The 21943-nt window shown below is 40.5% G+C and overlaps 1 protein-coding gene across 3 annotated transcripts in view; it reads right to left on the reverse strand.

Annotated features, from left to right (window-relative positions):
* Positions 1–21943, reverse strand: part of LOC126263730 (RNA-binding protein 25) — a 212324-nt gene that overhangs the window by 56028 nt on the left and 134353 nt on the right. For all 3 annotated transcript variants that reach the window (XM_049960890.1, XM_049960891.1, XM_049960892.1), the window contains 2 exons: positions 14507–14745; positions 12681–13032 (listed from right to left, as the gene is read on the reverse strand). In XM_049960890.1, coding sequence (XP_049816847.1) covers positions 12681–13032; positions 14507–14745 — 591 coding nt within the window. The remainder of the gene's footprint in view (positions 1–12680; positions 13033–14506; positions 14746–21943) is intronic.

The raw sequence follows: 21943 nt of genomic DNA on the forward strand, positions 1-21943 counted from the left end.
TGTTATTGATGGACCGTATGTGTTTTTAGGTTGTAGAGTTGATTTTGCTGTAAGTTAGGGTGGTGCTACTCCACCTAGTAACTGTAATGGTTGGTTAACTGATGTGTTTGCTAGATGTGGAGGTATAAGTGAGTACGGTGGCCTTGAGAGTTTTGCCCACAGAGATGTAATCTCTTAGCGTACTTTTCACTTTAGTGAAGTTGTAAGTGGTAGTAGTTATTATTTTAGTTCCTGTGCAAGCTTTGTTTATACAAACTCGTGGTCGCAGGAAGATAGATGATGATGAGGCTGTATATTTTTGGTGTAAAGGACATGGTTGCTGTGAAGATATAACACTTTTGAACTAGGCTGGTGGGTTAATTACATCCAGCAAAGGCTGAGGTGGGAATGGTGGTGTACTGCTGTAAAGAGTCTGCATCCGAACACATACGTTTGCCTCTAACGTCAAGGCTGTATGGGAGGGAATATTTGACATGAGAAAAGATGGCAACTGTCAAAATGTAAGTACTGTTATTTGTGAGAAGGTCTGGTGTAGACAAAAGTGTGTAGCTCATATTCGGTGAGGATGAGATCAACAACAAGGAATAGTGGCAAGCAATTCGGAATAAGACCATGTGAAATTTAATGGGGAGCCTTTCACATCGGCATGACTACCACCAAGTTGTCAGTTAGGACTGATGAATGTAGGCAGAGGGTGTATACCAGCAAGACACAATACCCCATGCCTGTTTCACCACACACGTGCCATCTGGATTCTTCCAACATACACAAGTTTATCAGAACTCCACACGTGGGAACTAGTGCTACAACATGTCCTTGGTTGCCGCCACCCAACTGGCCTTAATTTATGTCAATTTCTTCGGTCTCAGTATTTCTTCACAGTACCCTACACCTTTCTTCACTCCATTTAGTTTTCTACATCTTCCATTTTCTGACCTGTTTATTTCTAGCCGTCCTCCTCCCACCTCTGTTATATACAATGCACTTCGCTTTTCACTCTTATCAACTCGTTCACAATATTTTAGCAGTAATCTCTCCCTTGCCTATTAAGCTCTCAGATTATCAAATCTCATCTGGTGCAGTCCCCAACAATCAGTATTTCCTTCTCATCCCACCTGGTAAGTCTCCCCTGACTCGGGGTTCTGGGTGACTTTTCCGAACTCTACCCCTTTTCCCAAAACCCTCCAGTCCTTTTCCTTCACCCTCTTCCTTCCCCTTCAACCCTTCTGCTGGAAGAAGGAGTCACTGGCTCAGAAGGCTTGCATAGTAAAACCTTTTTTGTGTGTTCTCCTGCCACCACATGGTGAGTAGAATTTTTTATCTATCCAATTATATCACATAAATATTGTCAGATCTGGATAAGATTTCAAAGTGCTGCAAAGTGTGGAAACTTGCTTTAAATGTTCATAAATGTAAAATTGTGCACTTCACACAATGAAAAAGTAGTACCCTATAACTATAATACCAATGAGCCACAGTTATAATTGGCCAACTTGTACAAATACCTGGGTTTAACACTATATAGGGATATGAAGTGGAACAACCACATAAGCTCAGCCATGGGTAAAGCAGTTGGTAGACTTTGGTTTATTCATAGACTACTGAGCAAATGCAATCAGTCTACTGCAGAGATTGCTAACAAATCACTCATGTGACCCATTCTGGAATACTGTTCAGATGTGTGTACACGTACCAAATAGGACTAACAGAGAATACTGAAGTATACAGAGAAGGGCAGCACTAATCGACGCAGGTTTGTTTGATCTGCACGAGAGTGTCACAGAGATACTCAAGGAACTGAACTGGAACACTCTAGAAGACAGACATGAACTATCCCAAGAAACTCTATTAACAAAGTTGCAAGAACGGGCTTTAAGTGATATCTCTAGGAATATAGTACAAACTCCTATGTAATGCTCGCATACCCCCTATGTATTGCTCACATATAGTATTGCCTACACAGTATGCAAAGGCGCATTTAAGCAATCCTTTTTCCTGCACTCGATACGTAAATGGAAGGCGAATAAACCCTAATAATTGGTACAGTGAGATGTACTCTCTGCAATGCACTTCACAGTGATTTGCAGAGTACAGATGCAGATATATAATTAGAACATCATTCAGATTCTGGTGCAGAACTTATCCTTTTGTGATTCAGTAGTCAAAGAAGCATCAGCTTATGTCTGACAAACAATGGCCAACATGTTCCTTTTAGACCCTTTCTGATATTCACTTTTAACTCACTAGCGCAAGATAGAAATGTGAAACAAAGGTCATAGTTATATCTAAAAAGATGATGTGACTTACCGAACGAAAATGCTGGCAGGTCGATAGACACACAAACAAACACAAACATACACGCGAAATTCAAGCTTTCGCAACAAACTGTTGCTTCATCAGGAAAGAGGGAAGGAGAGCGAAAGACGAAAGGATGTGGGTTTTAAGGGAGAGGGTAAGGAGTCGTTCCAATCTCGGGAGTGGAAAGACGTACCTTGGGGGAAAAAAGGACAGGTATACACTCGCGCACACACACACATATCCATCCGCACATACACAGACACAAGCAGACATTTGTAAAGGCAAAGAGTTTGGGCAGAGATGTCAGTCGAGGCGGAAGTAGAGGCAAAGATGTTGTTGAAAGACAGGTGAGGTATGAGCGGCGGCAAATTGAAATTAGCGGAGATTGAGGCCTGGCGGATAACGAGAAGAGAGGATATACTGAAGGGCAAGTTCCCATCTCCGGAGTTCTGACAGGTTAGTGTTAGTGGGAAGTATCCAGATAACCCGGACGGTGTAACACTGTGCCAAGATGTGCTGGATGTGCACCAAGGCATGTTTAGCCACAGGGTGATCCTCATTACCAACAAACACTGTCTGCCTGTGTCCATTCATGCGAATGGACAGTTTGTTGCTGGTCATTCCCACATAGAAAGCTTCACAGTGTAGGCAGGTCAGTTGGTAAATCACGTGGGTGCTTTCACACATGGCTGTGCCTTTGATCGTGTACACCTTCCGGGTTACAGGACTGGAGTAGGTGGTGGTGGGAGGCTGCATGGAACAGGTTTTACACGGGGGCGGTTACAAGGGTAGGAGCCAGAGGGTAGGGAAGGTGGTTTGGGGATTTCGTAGGGATGAACTAAGAGGTTACAAAGGTTAGGTGGATGACGGAAAGACACTCTTGGTGGAGTGGGGAGGATTTCATGAAGGATGGATCTCATTTCAGGGCTGGAGAGCCACATTCAGAGTCTGATCCAGTCCCCGAAAGTATCATGTCACAAGTGGGGCACTTTTGGGGTTCTTCTGTGGGAGGTTCTGGGTTTGAGGAGATGAGGAAGTGGCTCTGGTTATTTGCTTCTGTACCAGGTCGGGAGGGGAGTTGCGGGATGCGAAAGCTGTTTTCAGGTGGTTGGTGTAATGGTTCAGGGATTCCGGACTGGAGCAGATTCGTTTGCCACGAAGACCTAGGCTGTAGGGAAGGGACCGTTTGATGTGGAATGGGTGGCAGCTGTCATAATGGAGGTACTGTTGCTTTTTGGGGGGTTTGACGTGGACGGACGTGTGAAGCTGGCCATTGGACAGATGGAGGTCAACGTCAAGGAAAGTGGCACGGGATTTGGAGTAGGACCAGGTGAATCTGATGGAACCAAAGGAGTTGAGGTTGGAGAGGAAATTCTGGAGTTCGTCTTCACTGTGAGTCCAGATCATGAAGATGTCATCAATAAATCTGTACCAAACTTTGGGTTGGCAGGCCTGGGTAACCAAGAAGGCTTCCTCTAAGTGACCCATGAATAGGTTGGCGTACGAGGGGGCCATCCTGGTACCCATGGCTGTTCCCTTTAATTGTTGGTATGTCTGGCCTTCAAAAGTGAAGAAGTTGTGGGTCAGGATGAAGCTGGCTAAGGTAATGAGGAAAGAGGTTTTAGGTAGGGTGGCAGGTGCTCCATCGCAGCGAAGCCCTGGACGTGCGGAATATTTGTGTATAAGGAAGTGGCATCAATGGTTACAAGGATGGTTTCTGGGGGTAACGGATTGGGTAAGGATTCCAGGCGTTCGAGAAAGTGGTTGGTGTCTTTGATGAAGGATGGGAGACTGCATGTAATGGATTGAAGGTGTTGATCTACGTAGGCAGAGATACGTTCTGTGGGGGCTTGGTAGCCAGCTACAATGGGAAGGCCGGGATGATTGGGTTTGTGAATTTTAGGTAGAAGGTAGGGGTGCGGGGTGTTGGTGGGGTCAGGAGGTTGATGGAGTCAGGTGAAAGGTTTTGTAGGGGGCCTAAGGTTCTGAGGATTCCTTGAAGCTCCGCCTGGACATCAGGAATGGGATTACCTTGGCAAACTTTGTATGTAGTGTTGTCTGAAAGCTGACGCAGTCCCTCAGCCACGTACTCCCGACGATCAAGTACCACGGTCGTGGAACCCTTGTCCGCCGGAAGAATGACGACGGATCGGTCAGCCTTCAGATCACGGATAGCCTGGGCTTCAGCAGTGGTGATGTTGGGAGTAGGATTGAGATTTTTAAGAAGGATTGAGAGGCAAGGCTGGAAGTCAGAAATTCCTGGAAGGTTTGGAGAGGGTGATTTTGAGGAAGAGGAGGTGGGTCCCGCTGTGACGGAGGACGGAACTATTCCAGGCAGGGTTCAATTTGGATAGTGTCTTGGGGAGTTGGACCATTAGGAGTAGGATTAGGATCATTTTTCTTCGTGACAAAGTGATATTTCCAGCAGAGAGTACGAGTGTAGGACAGTAAATCTTTGACAAGGGCTGTTTGGTTGAATCTGGGAGTGGGGCTGAAGATGAGGCCTTTGGATAGGACAGAGGTTTCGGATTGGGAGAGAGGTTTGGAGGAAAGGTTAACTACTGAATAAGGGTGTTGTGGTTCCAGATTGTGTTGATTGGAATTTTGAGGTTTTGGGGGGAGAGGAGCTGGAAGTGTGAGATTGAGTAGATGGGAGAGACTGGGTCTGTGTGCAATGAGAGGAGGTTGAGATTTGCTGTAAAGGTTGTGAAGGGTGAGGAGTTGCCTTTCCGGAGGTGGGAAACCAGGAGATCGGATAGTTTTTTGAGGTGGAGGGTGGCATGCCGTTCTAATTTGCGATTGGCCTGTAGGAGGATGCTCTGAACAGCCGGTGTGGATGTGGGAGAGGAAAGATTGAGGACTTTTATTAAGGATAGGAGTTGACGGGTGTGTTCATTGGCTGAGTTGATGTGTAGGTGAAGGATTAGGTGGGTGAGGGCAATGGATTGTTCAGTTTGGAACTGGTATAGGGACTGATGGAAAGAAGGATTACAGCCAGAGATGGGAACTTTAAGTGTGAGGCCTTTGGGGGTAATGCCAAATGTCAGACAAGCCTGAGAAAATAGAATATGGGAGTGTAATCTGGCTAGGGCGAAGGCATGTTTGCGGAGGGAATGTAAATAAAAATTAATGGGGTCGTTGAGGGGATGTTGTGAAGGTGACATGGTATTAGAAGGTGGAAAGTGTAACATGAGGCTGAAATGAAAATAAAAATATATGGCGAGAGATAAGGTGAACTGGAAAGCAACTGGAGATCTGGTGTGAAAAAAGGCGAAAAAGTGTTGGTTATAGCTGGGCTATGTTGATCCTGTGGTGAACTTGGGTTGGTAGACAACGATGTGCACGAAGGTTATGTGGTTGTGTTGACTTCCTCAAATTCTGCCCTGAAATGAGATCCATCCTTCATGAAATCCTCCCCACTCCACCAAGAGTGTCTTTCTGCCGTCCACCTAACCATCGTAACCTCTTAGTTCATCCCTATGAAATCCCCAAACCACCTTCCCTACCCTCTGGCTCCCACCCTTGCAACCACCCCCGGTGTAAAACCTGTCCCATGCAGCCTCCCACCACCACCTACTCCAGTCCTGTAACCCGGAAGGTGTACACGATCAAAGGCACAGCCACGTGTGAAAGCACCCACGTGATTTACCAACTGACCTGCCTACACTGTGAAGCCTTCTATGTGGGAATGACCAGCAATAAACTGTCCATTCGCATGAATGGACACAGGCAGACAGTGTTTGTTGGTAATGAGGATCACCCTGTGGCTAAACATGCCTTGGTGCACGGCCAGCACATCTTGGCACAGTGTTACACCGTCCGGGTTATCTGGATACTTCCCACTAACACCAACCTGTCAGAACTCCGGAGATGGGAACTTGCCCTTCAGTATATCCTCTCTTCTCGTTATCCGCCAGGCCTCAATCTCCGCTAATTTCAATTTGCCGCCGCTCATACCTCACCTGTCTTTCAACAACATCTTTGCCTCTACTTCCGCCTCGACTGACATCTCTGCCCAAACTCTTTGCCTTTACAAATGTCTGCTTGTGTCTGTGTATGTGCGGATGGATATGTGTGTGTGTGTGCGCGAGTGTATACCTGTCCTTTTTTCCCCCAAGGTAAGTCTTTCCGCTCCCGAAATTGGAACGACTCCTTACCCTCTCCCTTAAAACCCACATCCTTTCGTCTTTCCCTCTCCTTCCCTCTTTCCTGATGAAGCAACAGTTTATTGCGAAAGCTTGAATTTCGTGTGTACGTTTGTGTGTCTATCGACCTGCCAGCACTTTCATTCGGTAAGTCACATCATCTTTGTTTTTAGATATATTTTTCCCACGTGGAATGTTTCCCTCTATTATATAAAGGTCATAGTTAGAAATAACTGAAGGTGGAAATTATTTTAACTGCTTTGATCATTTGTTATAGGCCACACAGTGCATTTTATATCTCCGGAACTATAATCATAAGTGATGAGCATATGAACAGCTTGGAAAGTGAGGTTATTTCACCACATGGTGAAGGAACATATTTTAATTAGGTTTGTGGTGAAGCAACATATTTTAGTTAGGTTTGTGGTTAGATACGATGACACAACAGACTATGCTGTTGAAGGGACATAGCTCACAGGAGGAGGACTGCAAATAAAATAAGGTTAAATCGAATGCTATGATACTTACTGTTCTCAGTGTTCAGCTGGGGTTCTTTAAGTACAAGACAACAACCTAAAGGATGCAAGCTAGTCCAGAATTACCAAGAATAATGGTGACTGCAGTAAGTTTGTGGATTGGTCTGCTGTCATAGAATCAAACAAACCTATTCATAAACTTTACCAAGAAGATGTGAGAAGCTATAAATAAAATTAGGAAAGAGAAATAATATAAAACAGTAAAAGTGAAGAAATCAAAACAAACTTATACTGTATACACACCAAATTTCACTACATATCATCTGATGGCACAAGAGAAAAAGAATTTCCAAGGATTCCAAGACCTAGTTAAATCTTAGTGCAGTGCACAACACAATCAAAAACACAGTTAGTTAATAATGAAAATAACACCACTACACAGCAAATGCCCTTAGTGCTGTAGAAATCTTTTCTGAGATATTGAAAAGGAAAGGCACCTGGAGACAATGGTGTCTGGATTTCACAAAACCTTGGACGATTCTGAAATTATTCTATTCAACAAGAAAGACAACAAACAAGACATAGTAAAAACTGTAAACCCATATGCCTTCCCTCTGCAATGTACAAGATACTTGTTAAAAATTTTACAGGGTGTATACGACCCGGGACAACTGGGAAAAACCCGGGAATTTTTTCATCCAAGAGAAAACCGAGAAAAACTCAGGAATATTTCGGAATTCCGGGAATTTTTCGTTGTTTTAGCTTCTAACTGTTCACCGAGTTTCAAGTGCACATTTTCATCTTATGCCGTGTATGGCATTATGCCATAATAAAGAACCAAATATGAGATAGTACAGTACCGGTACTCCAAAGAATTTACATCCCAAACACCACACTCAAAAGCTTAATATCAGATGGGACATATTTCATTGTGAATCTGAAAAAAAAGCAAAACAATGTGCACTTCGAGCCAAATTATGCATTTTAGTATGGTTTATGAAATTCCGATGCTCTTGGAGTATCCTCCGATGTCCTGTTTCTTTTATGGCGTAATATAAGCTCTCTTAGTGCTTTATACACACAAACATGCGGGCTTCCTACACCACTGCAGCTGCGCACGCACAATAATGCCTGCTTTGTGGTGCTCTCTGGCAACTGCTAAATCGAACCTATTTCTAACAGTCTCAGGATAGTACAGCGAATGGTGGTTCGAAAAGAGTTACTTTGAAAGTAAATTTCTTTTAATGCAAGATGAATTATGTTACATGTGAGAAAGTGGGATGAATTTCTTAAATCATGGAGCATTTAAAACTGAACACTTTGAGGACCAGCCACTTACAAGAATTTCAAGCCCAGAAGACCAGACATTTATGTCATTGTTTTAAATCTACTGACACATTTGTGTGATTATCAAAGTATAACACATGACCAATATTACATGTGAAAGCTTAGCTTCTCTTGTAGCTCATTAATCTTCAAGACCAATATTATCCATGAAAGCTTAGCTTTTCTTGTAGCTACACTATGTATATTAATGTAAACCATTAACTTTTCCTCTTTGTGTGTTCATGTTACGGAGCAGTGATCTTGCTATTGGCTGGCTATAACACATGTCCTACACTCTGCTGTCAAGCTGCTGGCAAGATCACGTGGCATGAGAGATGACTGGCTTCCAAAATGACATTGTAATCTCAATGTCAACGCTCTGGAAACTAATATGCTGTATTTGATGCAATTCAAATTTATACTTTCGTAATACGAAAATATGCAGCGTATATTTTGCTGCAAATCAGAGATCTTTCCAAAACTTCTCTCCTTTTTTTAATCAAAAGTCTTTCCAAAACTTTTCTCTCCCGTCCCGTCCCGTCCCGTCCCCCCCCTTCCTTTTTTGGGAAGTTCTACGCCAGTGTATAAAACATTAACCATTCAAAGGACTGGTAAGTTTTACAGTTCAGAGGGAAAAATCTATGGAAAACCTACTGTCACTTAAAATGGAAAAAGTGTATACTTTTTAAATGAGATATCCGGGATTTTTTTTCCTTGTCCGTGTATACACCCTGTATTACCAACCACATAGAAAAAATAATGCATTAAATTTTAATCAGCAGAAGGAACAAACTGATTCAGAACTAGACAGTACAATGGACTATTTTCAAGTCATGGATGGAATTAAAAAATGGAGCAATAAGTACAAATTTAGGGTTGTCACAAGTTTCCCTAAGAGCGAAATTCACTGATTTTCAGTTGTACATGTGTTTCATTATGACCACTGTTCTCATTTAATTTCAATAAAGCTCAACACGTTTGGTGACAAAAATACAAATCTCCTTGGAGTTGCAAGACAGATTTAAAATAAACTGCCTACTGGCTTCTGTCTCGGATTCGTCGGCCGACGTTTGTCTGATGATTTTACTGATGTTTCATCAGCGCGAGTGGCTGGAATTGTCAAAGCTTCACCCTCCATTGCTGGTGGTGAACTCAGAAATAAGTTTTCGTCCATAGCCTTTGTCAGAAAAGGAAAGTATTCACACAATCACTTAGGCACAACTCATGCACACATCACCGCCAACTCCGGCCATTGCATCAACAACATCACTGTCAACTCCGGCCATTGCATCAACAATCTCTGAGAAAGAGATCCGAAGAAACCACTCCTCATGCCTCACTGCTTCTTGACAGCAGCTGCTAGGCTAGCAGCAAGAAGTGATCGCAGCACCAACTGCAAGCTGAGGGGAGTGGTAGGAAGGGGAAAAGCATCAGGAATGAGGGAGTAGGGAAGCAGCGCACGTACCCAGCTGCGCCCAACCACTGACGACATCTTAGAAATAGAAAGCATTCAAACAATTAGACAAATTGTATAATTTGAAGCAGCAAGGTTTCCTTGTCAGTAATAATAAAGAAGGCTCAAGGTCAGCGAGAGGAAGGAAGAGGAGATGGACAGAGCAAAGGAAGGAAATGGGTACAGAGATGGGGAAGGATATTGACAGAGAGAGGGGGAGGAAAAGGGAGACAAGAGATGAACAGAGTGGGGGAGGAGGAGGAGAATGAGAGGGGGACATGGACAGAGTAATACGAGAAGGAGATTAGGATGTGTATACAATTTGATGATGATTCCATTCCTACTTATACAAGACCAAATATCTGAGCAAGGGAAAAAAATAAAATTAGGGTTTACTGTTCACTTGACATGTTGTTGTTAAAGACAGAGTGCAAGATTGGATTGTGGAATGTTGAGGAGGGTATTCTAATTTTTTTCCCCTCCCCTCCCTTATCCACCTTAAATGAGTTACAGATTCCATGGAAAACCTAAATCTGGCTAGCCCAAAAGTGATTTTAATTATCATTATCCTGAATGTGAGTACAGTGTACTATCACGTAATTACAGTGCTCAGCGGGTGAGCACAGGAGTGATGGGCGCTGAAATGGAATTGATGGGCAGTGAAAAAAATATGCTGCACCAGGCAGATTACATTGGAAAGATAGTCAATGCACAGAGAACATTATTCAAGACATTTTTAGCAAATAAAGATTCTGAGGGGAATAAAAGACATGATAAGTAGTACATATAGAAATACCCATAATTTTTTGTCAATTTTCTTTAGAAAACAAATAAACCAAAAAAGGAGAATTATGGGTTTAATGTTCCATGCGTAGGGTAACTAGTTTCTCACATACAAACAAAAAACAGAAAGAACAATTCCTTTCTGTATAGTTCATACCACATACACAGCATATTGTTATCAATGGAGAGACGTCTACAGACGTTAAAGTAACCTCTGGCGTGCCACAGGGGAGTGTTATGGGACCATTGCTTTTCACAATATATATAAATGACCTAGTAGAAGTGTCAGAAGTTCCATGCGGCTTTTCGCGGATGATGCTGTAGTATACAGAGAAGTTGCAGCATTAGAAAATTGTAGCGAAATGCAGGAAGATCTGCAGCGGATAGGCACTTGGTGCAGGGAGTGGCAACTGTCCCTTAACATAGACAAATGTAATGTATTGCGAATACACAGAAAGAAGGATCCTTTATTGTATGATTATATGATAGCGGAACAAACACTGGTAGCAGTTACTTCTGTAAAATATCTGGGAGTATACGTGCGGAACGATTTGAAGTGGAATGATCATATAAAATTAACTGTTGGTAAGGCGGGTACCAGGTTGAGATTCATTGGGAGAGTGCTTAGAAAATGTAGTCCATCAACAAAGGAGGTGGCTTACAAAACACTCGTTCGACCTATACTTGAGTATTGCTCATCAGTGTGGGATCCATACCAGATCGGGTTGACGGAGGAGATAGAGAAGATCCAAAGAAGAGCGGCGCGTTTCGTCACAGGGTTATTTGGTAACTGTGATAGCGTTACGGAGATGTTTAATACACTCAAGTGGCAGACTCTGCAAGAGAGGCGCTCTGCATCGCGGTGTAGCTTGCTCGCCAGGTTTCGAGAGGGTGCGTTTCTGGATGAGGTATCGAATATATTGCTTCCCCCTACTTATACCTCCCGAGGAGATCACGAATGTAAAATTAGAGAGATTAGAGTGCGCACGGAGGCTTTCAGACAGTCGTTCTTCCCGCGAACCATAGGCGACTGGAACAGGAAAGGGAGGTAATGACAGTGGCACGTAGGGTGCCCTCCGCCACACACCGTTGGGTGGCTTGCGGAGTATAAATGTAGATGTAGATGTAGAAGCACACACAAAACAATAATCTGACAAACTCTCACCACTTTGCCTCTCCAATGATGTAGTATCATCTCCTTCTGAGCTCCTGAATTAAATATAGGACACACTGCCACTATCCATTTTCAAACACACTACATAAACAATAATAAAAACCTGGAAACCTGATGATTATTACCAAGTATACTGAATATGCTTACTGACAGGGTGATCTCTTACAGCCAACAATGATACCTATATACTCACTACCAAGTGAAAAGTGGCCATATAGATTGCTCTTTCCTTGCTCATCACTCAACTATTGGCAAGAATAATACTAAATCAGTTCAGGTTTTTGAAGGTTTATTTCTACATTGCCAGAGTAAATTCAAGATGTTTAAATACCAATTTATTTCCAAATATAACTCTCAATTTCAAGTTAAGTTGTTAAAACATTAGTTGTATAATCCTGCATCACTGAACAACACTGAATAAAACAGAGAATATTTCTGGATTATGATGTCTAAACCATCCCCGATAAATTAACATTGAGAGGGGGGAGGGGGTGTCCTCTCACAATAACAACTTCTGTTTCCACACAACTGAGATATACCGGCCATGAGCAGTAGTTTGACCGGTTTTTGAACACTAATAATTTATATAATAATATGAAGTATTTTACAATTTGTGATTTATAACACCCAGTACAGTTAAATTCCAATGCTGAGTTAAAAACACAGAATTCCCAGAGGTTCTACGAAATTCCCTGAGATTTCCATGATTTTTTCCAGATAAAATGTAATTCCCTGAGAATTCAAGGTTTTCCAGGTATTCTAGAAGTACCACCGCCAAGTAATTTTGAACTGCATTTCAGTGACGGAATATTCTCCTAGTAAGTGTGTTTGTACAACAAAGCAGCTGAGTCAAAAAGTAAGCGTATTTGTGGTCTAACAATATTTCACTGCAAAGTCCAGAATTTTTCACCATATTATAAAATTGACTGGGTTACATGCTCTTCCTGTGTGACTTAAGCAGTGATTCAACTTCTAAAATTTCTTATTCAATCATTTATTACTAAACAGAAAGAAAGGAAACTTACTTGATACGCAGCTTCCTTCTCGCGGGCTTTTCTTTCAGCTTTTTTCCTTTCCTTAGCTTCTTCCTCCTCTTCTCTTTCTCTTGCAATTTCACGGTCAGTCTTCCTCTGGACCTCTTCTCTCTCTCTGTCACGATCTCTCTCCCTCTCCCTCTCCCTTTCTCTCTCCCTCTCCCTCTCCCTTTCTCTCTCCCTCTCCCTTTCCCTTTCTCTCTCCCTCTCCCTCTCCCTTTCCCTCTCCCTCTCTCGCTCCCTTTCTCTCTCTTTCTCCCTCTCTTTCTCCTTTTCTCGTTCACGCTCTCGTTCTCTTTCCTTTTCTCTCTCTTTTTCACGCTCCCTCTCTCTTTCCCGATCTCTAGAAAACCAAACAAATAAACAGCATTAAATCACAATAAAAAATTATCTTTATTGGTCACTCCAACTCAAAAAATTACTGGAAAGTCCTGTGTGTAATACAAGTAATCAAAGGAGTAGGTAGTGAATCACTGTACGATTGAGGCACTGAAGGGCTGACCAGTCACATAAACAAGACTAAATCACGCGCAATCGATATGAAATGCAGCAACTGCTGAATGGCTTAACTTAATAGTGAGTCATTCACTGTAACGCCTTCCATTATTTGTACATACAATAAATAGTTTGCATCTCATTATGTAAGAACTGCAGATGAGAAGAAAATCATACAATTTTTTTTCTGAAAAATGAAACTCTCTCTCCACAAAGATAAATTTTCTGACTTTAAGTAAATTAATACACTAAAACAAAATGGATCAGTAAGCTGAACTTACTTCTTTAAACAGCAATGCAATCAGCTACCCACAATCAGCACATTAACTGATTTATTTTTTTCCAAATACTTTTCAAATCACAACTATTAAATAGAAAGTATGTTAAGTGTATCCTTTGTATGTGTGATTATATACAAGGTTTGTTTTTCAAACACACATTAAATGGTATAAGAAATACGAAAGGATGTTAACAAACTCCTCCCCGTAATAGTTACACGATTTAGCTTGAGGAACATTAGCTGTATGATCACACAGTTACGTTTAGTGAGAGTAAATTAAGAAATTATAAATAACAGAAACTGAAGTTCACAAATCACCAACATGGAGTCTGCTGTACTTTCCTAAGCACAGTAACGAACTATTTTTCAGATGGGATGTAAACTAAGTCAGTCCAATGCATTTGCATTAATACAACACTTCCCTGTAAAATCACTACTTTAGTTTTGCACTTCTGACACTAATATGTCACTCAATTTTATTTCTGTAAGATAGATTACGTACTTTCTTCAAGAAAGGTGGCTGTGAAGATTCATCACCATGTGTGTACAAGAAAACCTCTAAAACTATGTACTGCTGCTACGTGTCCCTACTACAGTAAAATAATAAACACTGACACATTCCTGTAAGCCAGTCTTAAATTACGTATGTTGCAATATAACTTCTTCCCAAATAATTGTTGACAAATCCTGAACACTGACTGTGTGAAATTCATTGGTATGTTTCAGGTAAGATCCTTCAATATACAATTGTTTAGTGAATGAGTGGGTAATATAGTTAATGTAGTCCTTGTAAATGGAGTTGTGACTTGAAAACACGTTGGATTAAAACAGGAATATGAAACACTGTTATTAATGACAACTTATTACTAACAAAAATATTCTTAATCTTTTAAGGCAGCCAAGAAAGGCATGTAAATAGCGCTTTCCCTTTTCCATCTAAGATATCATAAAATACGATGTATGTAGGAACTAGCCCAAAATCACTGAATTGATATCATTTTTGTATAATTCACCTTTAAGATTTGATGCAGCCATAGTTTACCTTGAATGAGAGTGATGCCTATCTCGCTTCGAACGAGTTTTGGCAGAATAAGAGCTGTCTGGTGTTTGACTTCTTGTAGCATCCCTATTGTGGGATCTCGACCTCGATCGACTTTTGGAGACCGAGCCTCGAGATCTATTTCGCGAAGATGAAGCTGCTCTCCTTTCTTTCCTGTCTCGCTCCTCACGGTCCTGCAACTCTTTTCTCTTCCGTTCAACCTCCTTCTCTTCTTCCTGTTTCTGTGTAGAGAAATGTTTCATTTATTAAAGTTTCACATTCAGAAATGAGGTGGTGATATGCTCAATGACCACACACTATGCACACCACACTCCAAGAAGCCAAATGTATGTTCTACTCCAAGAATGTACTAAAAGTGTTTTCAAACAGCAGTTGAAAGGTCTTCACAAAAATTCAGTTGCATGTGACAGCAATGCACTGAAACTGTCACTACAATGAGGGTAACACTTAATACAGCAATACATAAAAATTGCCAGAGATGAAATACTACATAATTCAAGCCTCCATTAAAAATAATAACAATTAATGGATGCTGGAATTTTCTAATTAAAGAAAAATGAAGTAAGACAAAAAAACAGAATATTATACATTACATACATTTTGAGACATCCGCACAGAGATGCAATGGCATGAAGAAACTGGAAACCAAGAGAATTTGCTCAGAGAGAGTGTTATATATCTTCATCTTCTGTCTTCCTCAGAAAGTGATGGAAAGTAATTCAATACCAATAGTCTTAACTGAAAACATTACATAAAGGCGCAAAGAAACACTAAATATTGCAGCGTATCTGTGTGTCTTTTGAGCCAAATGATCGAAAAATGCTGGCAGCAGAACAGTGTTGGATCACTGGCCACAAATTTTTACAATGAAGTCAACTCTGCTCTATACCAGCAATTTTTCTGTTTTCCATAAAATGGATAAGTGCCATATGTAACTAATTTCATGATATATATTAGCAGATATAGAAAACTACAAAAAACAATATAGAATTCTTTCTTCTAATTTACATTATGTGGAGAAAAATCAATAAAAAATAAATACAAATATACATACTCATGTCCTACATCAATCGTCTGCAATTCTAGTGTAGTGAAGTGAACCGCAACAGACTGAACTCAAAAAGTACAAGCAGCTCATGAACCATGTTAGCAGTAAACAGTTTGTTTTGTGAAACTGTGACTCATATTTCTTTCATTTCTTGCTGGGTCCAAAAGGAACAGTGTGTTCAATTTATGGAAGCTGTTATGGTGTGCAGTCTTAACAAAGAGGAAGGGGGAAAAATGATCTTTTGGCAAAGACGGACATCATTTCACAAATGCACTACTTATTAAGCTATTACTAACGCCTAAAGTGCGCGTCATATATCTTGGCGGCCGAGTTTAGGTTCGTTCTGCGCATCTGACGTCACAAAACACAGTCAGCCAATGAACAGAGAACTACGTTGCCAGATCTCGACTGCAGTGCAGAGCACGGACGAGTGCCTTCAGTTTTAGAAACGTTCAGTCATAAATAAAGTAATAGAACAAAGCAATGTCTTGATAGCAGACTTTCTTTTATAGAAAGTTTGGAAAAAGCATTCTTTATACCAATTGCTTCATATTCTATTAATTAATTAAACCAAACAAGCAATAAGACTCCTAATTCAGGCAATAGCAAGGAAAGGTGTTTGTTTCAATCTCACGAACTGCTTTTTCGCAATAAAGAACAGCGGTAATTGTTTATTTCCTATTGTACTTCGACGAAGCGCGAGTAATTCATAGTCATACCAACAGTGTTTATAAGTAGTTGCGTGAGGTGTTAAGAGTCCTTATGGAATTACACCGTTCTATGAGCTGAGGTAGCGGAACGGACGCCGGCACGGTAGCTCAGCGTGTTCGGTCAGAGGGTTTAGCTACCCTCTGCAATAAAAAAAACTGAGTAAACGGATCAACGAACAACCTGAACAAGTGTCTTCGCACGTGTGGGCTGCTAAGTGAGAGGTTATGAGAACCTTGTGCGGTGCTTAATATTTTCTTTATTTAAAAACAATATTGGAGTGCCTTACTTCACGAATTTTATTCGTTTGAATGAAATTTCTAGTGCTTTGCCTCTTCATTAACTTTTTCGCTGCTGCAGACACGTGATCCCCGCATTCCGCGGTGTGCGCGATTTTGTCATCACTGCACTTCTCGCCTGTGCAGACACATGGTGTTCCCACTGCTTTGACACACTTATCATTCGATTTCACAAAAACTATTTGGCCAAAAAATTTGATTCTTACACGTCTTCTTGACTGATACCTTCCACCCATAAATGACTTAATTTTGTTTTGATGTGCACCATTAAATGTAGTAAACCATTGCACGAAATTTTGAAGAGTTTGCAGAGGTAAAAGTCCATAGCGTATACTTTCCCTATGGTCGATTTTAGTTGTCACAATGTTGAGAATGAAATGTGGACAAGATACCTAAATTTCATTTAATATTTACTGTATAACAATATCTCATTTAATTTAAGTACTACATAGGTGTCGTATGTAATATTGAGAAATATTCCGTCTTTCGCGACTGTAATAAAAGTTTTATTTACACAGGGCGCATTTGGCTTTATTTTAAAGCACTTCCATCGGTGAAAGGTATGGCACATACACAATGGTATTCATGTTCTATTTCTTGTTTTTGTTCCACAGTCGCAGTTTTACCAATGGTATTGAAATATATCCCTCTTCTGCAACTGTAAAAAGCGACTTATTTAGACCAGACGCGTTTCTCTCTTTTGAAGCATCATAAGATAACTGTGTTTTGTGTCCTCCATTGCCAAGTCACCTTTCGCAGTTTTGTGCTGCGGTAGCACAATATTCAACATTTGTGTTGGCTCATCAGTGTTTTAGCAAATAAATGCTGTTTGTGTGTGCCACACACAAAATTATATTTGACATAGCTCTGAGCACTTCACTGACAGACGGTATATTCAAGTCCAAATATTTTTGTAAGTCCACAGTTTTGTTTAATGTATTTTGTCTACTTCCTTTTGACTGATTGAAGTGCTTTAAAATAAAGCCAAACGTGCCCAGTGTAAATAAAACTTTTATTACAGTTGCGAAAGGTGGAATATTTCTCAATATTACATACGACACTTATGTGGTACTTAAATTAAATGAAATATATAGGTATTTTGTCCACATTTCATTCTCAACATTGTGGCAACTAAAATCGACCATCCGGAAAGTATACTCTATGGACTTTACCTCTGCAAACTCTTCAAAATTTTGTGCAATGGTTTACTATATTTAATGCTGCATAATAACTGCGTTGAACATCGAAACAAAATTAAGTCATTTATGGGGGGAAGGTATCAGTCAAGAAGATAGGTAAAAATCTAATTTTTGAGCCAAATAGTTTTTGTGGAATCGAATGATAAAGAGTGTCAAAGCAGTCGGAACACAATGTGTCTGCACAGGCGAGCAGTGCAGTGACAAAATCGCCCACAGCGCGGAATTAAGGGAGCACGTCTTTGTAGCAGCGAAAGGGTTAATGCGGCCGTGGTGGCTTTACTTCATGAACTGCGCGCTCCCCCCTAAACGTAAGCTTGCGAACTATGCTATACTATGGCGCTGCTTCTCTTGGCGCGTGCGTCGTGTGCAACTGGCAACACAGCAATCTCCCGCGTCTAGGCGGGCATGCGCGAGCCGCCAAGATAAAAGAATTGAACTATAATACTCTAGTACTGTCAATGGTATAAATTTATGAACAAAAAGAAGAGTCTGGATTATATTCAACTGGTCGCCGTATTAGTAGAAATCAACTGTCTCACGTACAGTGTAAGTAGTGATGATGTTGAGCAGCAGGCACACTTGTTGAATACGTAGAAAACTACAACCACTGATAAAGGTTCAACATCTAGGGCAATATCATCAGTGAATTCAGGTAATTCAGAATATCCAACAAATAAGACACAGTCTTTCTAACAAACACATTGCCCAACTGAGATAAAAGACATCATAAAGAACAAAATTTCAAAATTATTAGAGGTTACTGACTGCTTTTCTAATAACAAGCTACACGACAAAGTGGAGGCTATCAATCTAATCACTTTGAAGTCAACATAATATCAGTTTTAGTGATTGCTGCAGCCCGAAAGAATGTTCCAACGCTGGAATGTTCCAACGCTGGAACGTTAGCAATGCGGTACAGGACATAACTTGAAGATAATACTACAGTTTTAAAAGACTAAACAACAAAGTGCATAACAATTTGGGATTTATAATACAATTAGTTACTGATAATTGATTTTTTTTTACTGAAACACATTTTACATGTCAAAATGACTTAAGTGACATATAGACTTGCAAGGGTGAAGATGCTATGCTGTAAGATGTTGTTTGCCAGTTGATGAAGTCTTCCAGAACTGGAAGCTTAACCTCAATTTGTTGTATGAAGATCAATAAGGGCAGTACTACAACCAATTAAATAGAAATTCAGCTCACAGAATCACAAACACAAATATCTCAGCATTGTTAACAACACAGTTTCTCAGGCTCTCCGATTTCATACTCCAAAGTGGATTTTATTGCATCTATTTAATGAAGGTGAAAGACAAACTCTTTCATGCTTCAATATAATTATCATCAAAAGGGGTCAATCCACAGAATCAAAACACTGCTTTATTGATGTGGGACTTATCATACACATTATCGAGGGAATTTGTAACAGTGACACTGCCACAATTTCCATCAAAGCCAGTTGCTTTTATGACAGATTTTACCAGTATATCATATATGCTTACTTCCCAGTAAACATTTCAGGCAACTCTGACTTATTTTAATCATCCATACTGAACACTCAGATGAAAGATTTGACACGTCGATACAACTTAAATAAACATGACTGGAAACAAAGAATTTATAGTATACAACCTTGAAAAATACCACAGTTTGCTAGAGGAAGTGAAAGATAGAAGTAAATATAAAATAAAAATTATGTAGCAACACAATGTTTACTGAACAGCTGAAATAGTTCTTAGGTTTTAACAGAGTATTTAAAGAATACTTCAGTACCTTCAAATGATAAAAATATTTCTGTAAAATTAATACTGTTATTATGAGTCAAACAATTCATGCCAGGAACTGAAAATCTGTTTTCTATCAGCAAAAACTTACTGCAGACCAGAATGATCCTGCCAATAACAGGCTAAGGGCCCTGCCGCACCGGAACGCCACGACAGGTCTGCTGCCACTCTGCTGACAGCACTCAGGTCTGGCAGTACAAGACACCAGCAGAGACGCTAGAGGAATGCCTTCACTCTCCATTCAGCGGAAGAGCTACAAGCTTTATGTGCAAGTTCGAAATAAGAAGCAAATGCAGGAAAAGAAGTTCCGGGCACACCCCATCAGTATTGATCACGACGTTAATGGGTTATCCGACACACTTTATAATGATTTAAAAAATTACGACGCAAATTTTCCAGTATACTGAGAACGTCATTCTGTTCATTTGATGAGGTAGTGGAGATCTCCTCAGATCAACTGACAAAGGTAATCACATTGGAGGAAAGGATTTTTGTGCCCTGCGTACTTGGTAGCTAACTGTTTGCTGTCTGCAGTGATAGTAACAGTTTTAGATGAAACTGTCAAGTATACATAGAAGTGCTTTTCAGTTTTTATTTGAAAAGTATGTTGTTATAAACCAAAAGTAAATTTCAAAATGTTTAGTCAAGAAGTCGGAAACATGCCCCCATTGTTTAGATATCTCTTTTCTTAAAATAATTTAGTGTGCCTGATGTATCTGGCCTGTTAGCATCACTTGCTGCAGCAGGAGATGTAGCTGTGTTATTTTGGTCTGCAAGTGGGTTTCGAGGAAAACTTACATAGCTCAGGTAGCAAATAGGCTTTGTCTGTGGTGTAAAGCTCTCATGATCAGAGTGAAGCATTAGAAACAAGCTGCGAGGAAATTGAGGATTGACAATTTCCACTATCCCCAGAAAATGCATTATTGCAAATAGTTTGGATGTAATTATAATCTGGGGAGGCTTATTCTTCGAACTGAGCTTCATTTATGAACCTCGAAATTCCAATTACTTGTTTTTCCAGTTTGTGTTTTGAATACTTCTGAGAGGGAGTATCCCAAGTTACTGATCTCACCTGAATCTCACAGATAAAAGAGTCGGTATCAAAATTATCCATGCCACTCATGTGAGCAAGTAAAACTAAGTAAGGGTAAGTGGCACGAGCACTTGCAGGTCTGCTGGTGACATAGGCCACTGTGTGTTCCACTGACAGCACCACTAGGTTTGCCGGCAGAACCTCGCGGCAGCCACTCTGCAGTCAGAGCTGCCATGCTCAGGTAGATGCCTGGCGCAGAAGGCTCCATTACACTCATGCACCTGTCTGGCATCTCTGCCTCTTTTGAAATGCGGTGATGAAAATTTCTCCATCTGGCAGGATAAATTGTTTTGCAGTAAAAATGCACTACTTTTCCGTATAGTTATCTTTCACTTCAATGTATTTTGTCTAATGTTCTCTGGTTAGTACATTCCATCCCTGAAGTGTGTATCTGGAACTGTCGTAACCCCTTCTTCATGTTCTAGAACATTTCAGTTACAAAGATAAAGTCATAGGATCCAAAATCTAGTGAGCCTGCCAATTCATATTTCAAATCCTTCGGCTTTTCTACTGCCACATAATCTTTCTTAGTAGACATACTATACTGATTAAAGATGATTTTTTATTTATAATCCTGATCTTTCCAATTTTTTTTTATTTACAATCCTAATCTTTTCTCTAAAGGTTTTGCATATTACTGTCCGATTTTGTGAAGTAATCAATAGGACCCTTTTGCCTCACAGAAAACATTAGATTTAACCCTTTCATCATATGAAGCTGCCTTTGCATATTTCCCCTCCCCCCACTCCGGCCAGTGGCTTGCACATTAAGCTTTGATAAGCGTTGCATTAATGGAGTAAGGGGGGTAGACTCATCTAACATCCATATTAACAAACTGCCACACACAATAAGTATGATTTTTTAAAATAACAGTTCAAAACATTAGATTTAACCCTTTCATCATATGAAGCTGCCTTTGCATATTTCCCCTCCCCCCACTCCGGCCAGTGGCTTGCACATTAAGCTTTGATAAGCGTTGCATTAATGGAGTAAGGGGGGTAGACTCATCTAACATCCATATTAACAAACTGCCACACACAATAAGTATGATTTTTTAAAATAACAGTTCAAAAATTTCTGTGTTTCTGCATTTCTTTTGACATCATTCAACATAAGTAAAACCCATGCTGAACATAGCTTTCTCATGGTTCATTTAAGTAAGCATTCCCTAATCTTTCTTGTACTGCTGTACAGCATCAGCTATTTTAGGCAGCTCTTAACTATGGACTTTATAACCGTGTACCATGCACTTTTTTCGTTGGCTTTAGTGTTTTTGAAC

This window comes from Schistocerca nitens, chromosome 6 (assembly GCF_023898315.1).
Source record: "Schistocerca nitens isolate TAMUIC-IGC-003100 chromosome 6, iqSchNite1.1, whole genome shotgun sequence".
NCBI lineage: Eukaryota > Metazoa > Arthropoda > Insecta > Orthoptera > Acrididae > Schistocerca > Schistocerca nitens.